The following is a 1,932-nucleotide window of genomic DNA, read 5'->3' on the forward strand; positions in this document are numbered from 1 at the left end:
GGGGCGCGGTGAGGACGCGCCGGTAGATCGCGACGAGATTCTGATAGCCACCGGCGTCGCGGACCCGGTCGAGGTAGCGCGTTGCGGAATTCACAAAAAAAACTGGATGTCGCAAGCGCGCGCCCGCTGAGACCAACACCCACATCACCTTGCGAACATCAAGACGGAGGGTGCGTTCCAATGCCGTTTCGCCCTCAGACTCGTCCCGCACCCCACAGTTCAGGTCAGCACCCGCGGCTATCAGGCAGCGCATGATCCTCTCGCTCCCCCGGATTACCGCGTAGCCGAGCACTGAGCTCGAGGTCTGCTGGGGGAGCCTCAGCATGGCCGGAGCCCTGTTCCAGTACCGGTGCAACCGATTGACGTCGGCGCCGTGAGCGACGAGGTACTCGACGCACTCCGAGTAGCCGCTTTCGACCGCATAGATGAGCGGCGACCCGTCCGCGGAATCAGGGCAATCTATCCACGCGCCGGCCTGTACGAGCTGGTGGAACGTGTCAGCCGAGAATTCGACGCGTTCTTCGCCCTCCGGAGCCCTTGGCCGGCCGTTATGCATGTTGTGCAGCAGCGGGGTCCTTCCGTAGACGTCGCGCTGGTTCGGGTTGGCGCCCGCCGCTAGCAAGATGCGCACGATTTCACCATGCCCCCAATTGGCCGCGTAGGACAGCGCAGTCCACCCGCTAACACGTGGATCAGGTTGATTGACTGGTTCTCCCGCCGCGATGAGCGCCTCGACTAGGTGGAAGAGGCCTTTCTCCGCGGCTTGGTGCATGAGGGGGCGCCTGTCTTGAGCCATCGGCGCGGGCGCGGGAGGCGCTGCGGGTGCGTCTACGCGGTGCCTCCGGCGCCCTGCCTCGAGGCCAGACCGAGGGGACCCAGGGGCTGCTGAAACAAATGCTTCACCTTCGACCCTGAGCCATAGTTTTGGTGACGAGATGGGCGGCCATCCCAGACGGCCGCGCTGGGCTGCCGGGTCCGCCGTGGCCCTGGGCGGCCTGGCCTGCGTCGTGGCGGCGTCGTTCCGCTCGTTGCTCATCGACCCCCGGTCCGCCGTGCGCTCCGCCGCGGACCGCTGGATCAGGTTCGCGGCCCCGCCCGGCAAAACGCTCGCGTCGACGGTGGCGCTGGACGCGTCGGCGTTCCTGGCCTTCCCCGCCGTCGTCGAGATGCTCGACCTCAAGGGCGTCGCGGCGGCGGACCTCTACGACTACGTGCCGCGAAAACTGACGGCCACGTTTCGCAACGCGGGCGCCGAGATCGAGGGCGCGATCGGCCGGAGCGCGCTCGGCGGCTGGGTCGCTTTGTCGCTGAGCTTCGGCAACAAGGCGTCCTACGTCGTCGTCGTCGACTACGCCAGCGGCAACCTGACGGCCGTGGCGCCGACCTACGGGAAGATTTTAGCGCAAAAGGGCCTCCGAGGTTACGTCGACGCGACGAACACCTACGGCCCCCGGGGCCTCAAGGTCTACAACGCCTCGAGCCTCCTCGTCGCCCTCGGCGCGAACGCGAACAAGGGCCCCCGCGCCATCTGGAATTTCGTGGAAGACACGTGGACGATCCTCTGCGCCGGCGGGTCGAACGACGCGCACGACCTCCAGCTGTCCTACGACGGCTCCCAACTCTGGCAGGCCGACGGCCGCACGGCCGTCGAGGCCTGGGACGTGGCCAGCGGCGACGTCGTGGCGTCCTTCGCCGAGGTCGACGTCGAGGACCCGAACCACGTCCAGGTCACGGACGAGGACGCCGTCGCCTACGTCTCGAGCCGCCAGACGGACGGCGTCGTCAAGATGAAGACCGACGGCACCGTTTTGTGGACCCTGGGCGGGCCCAACGGCGACTTCAACGTCACCTTCGGCGACGACCACTACGCCGCGGGGTCGTCGCTCTGGGTCGGCCAGCACAACGCGGAGTACGTCGGCGACGACGAGTACT

The 1,932-nt window shown here is 67.4% G+C and overlaps 2 protein-coding genes across 2 annotated transcripts; one reads left to right on the forward strand and one right to left on the reverse strand.

The window, feature by feature from the left end:
- Positions 1 to 361: 361 nt before the first annotated feature.
- On the reverse strand, positions 362 to 772 carry AURANDRAFT_9877 (hypothetical protein; the record flags this gene model as incomplete). The annotated part of the gene is made up of 1 exon (XM_009045008.1): positions 362 to 772. A coding segment is annotated over one exon (411 nt), but the record flags the coding sequence as incomplete, so codon positions are not given.
- Positions 773 to 935: 163 nt separating this feature from the next.
- On the forward strand, positions 936 to 1,909 carry AURANDRAFT_69249 (hypothetical protein; the record flags this gene model as incomplete). The annotated part of the gene is made up of 1 exon (XM_009045007.1): positions 936 to 1,909. A coding segment is annotated over one exon (974 nt), but the record flags the coding sequence as incomplete, so codon positions are not given.
- Between the last annotated feature and the right edge of the window lie 23 nt (positions 1,910 to 1,932).

Source organism: Aureococcus anophagefferens (assembly GCF_000186865.1).
Source record: "Aureococcus anophagefferens unplaced genomic scaffold AURANscaffold_1206, whole genome shotgun sequence".
NCBI classification, from domain to species: domain Eukaryota; class Pelagophyceae; order Pelagomonadales; family Pelagomonadaceae; genus Aureococcus; species Aureococcus anophagefferens.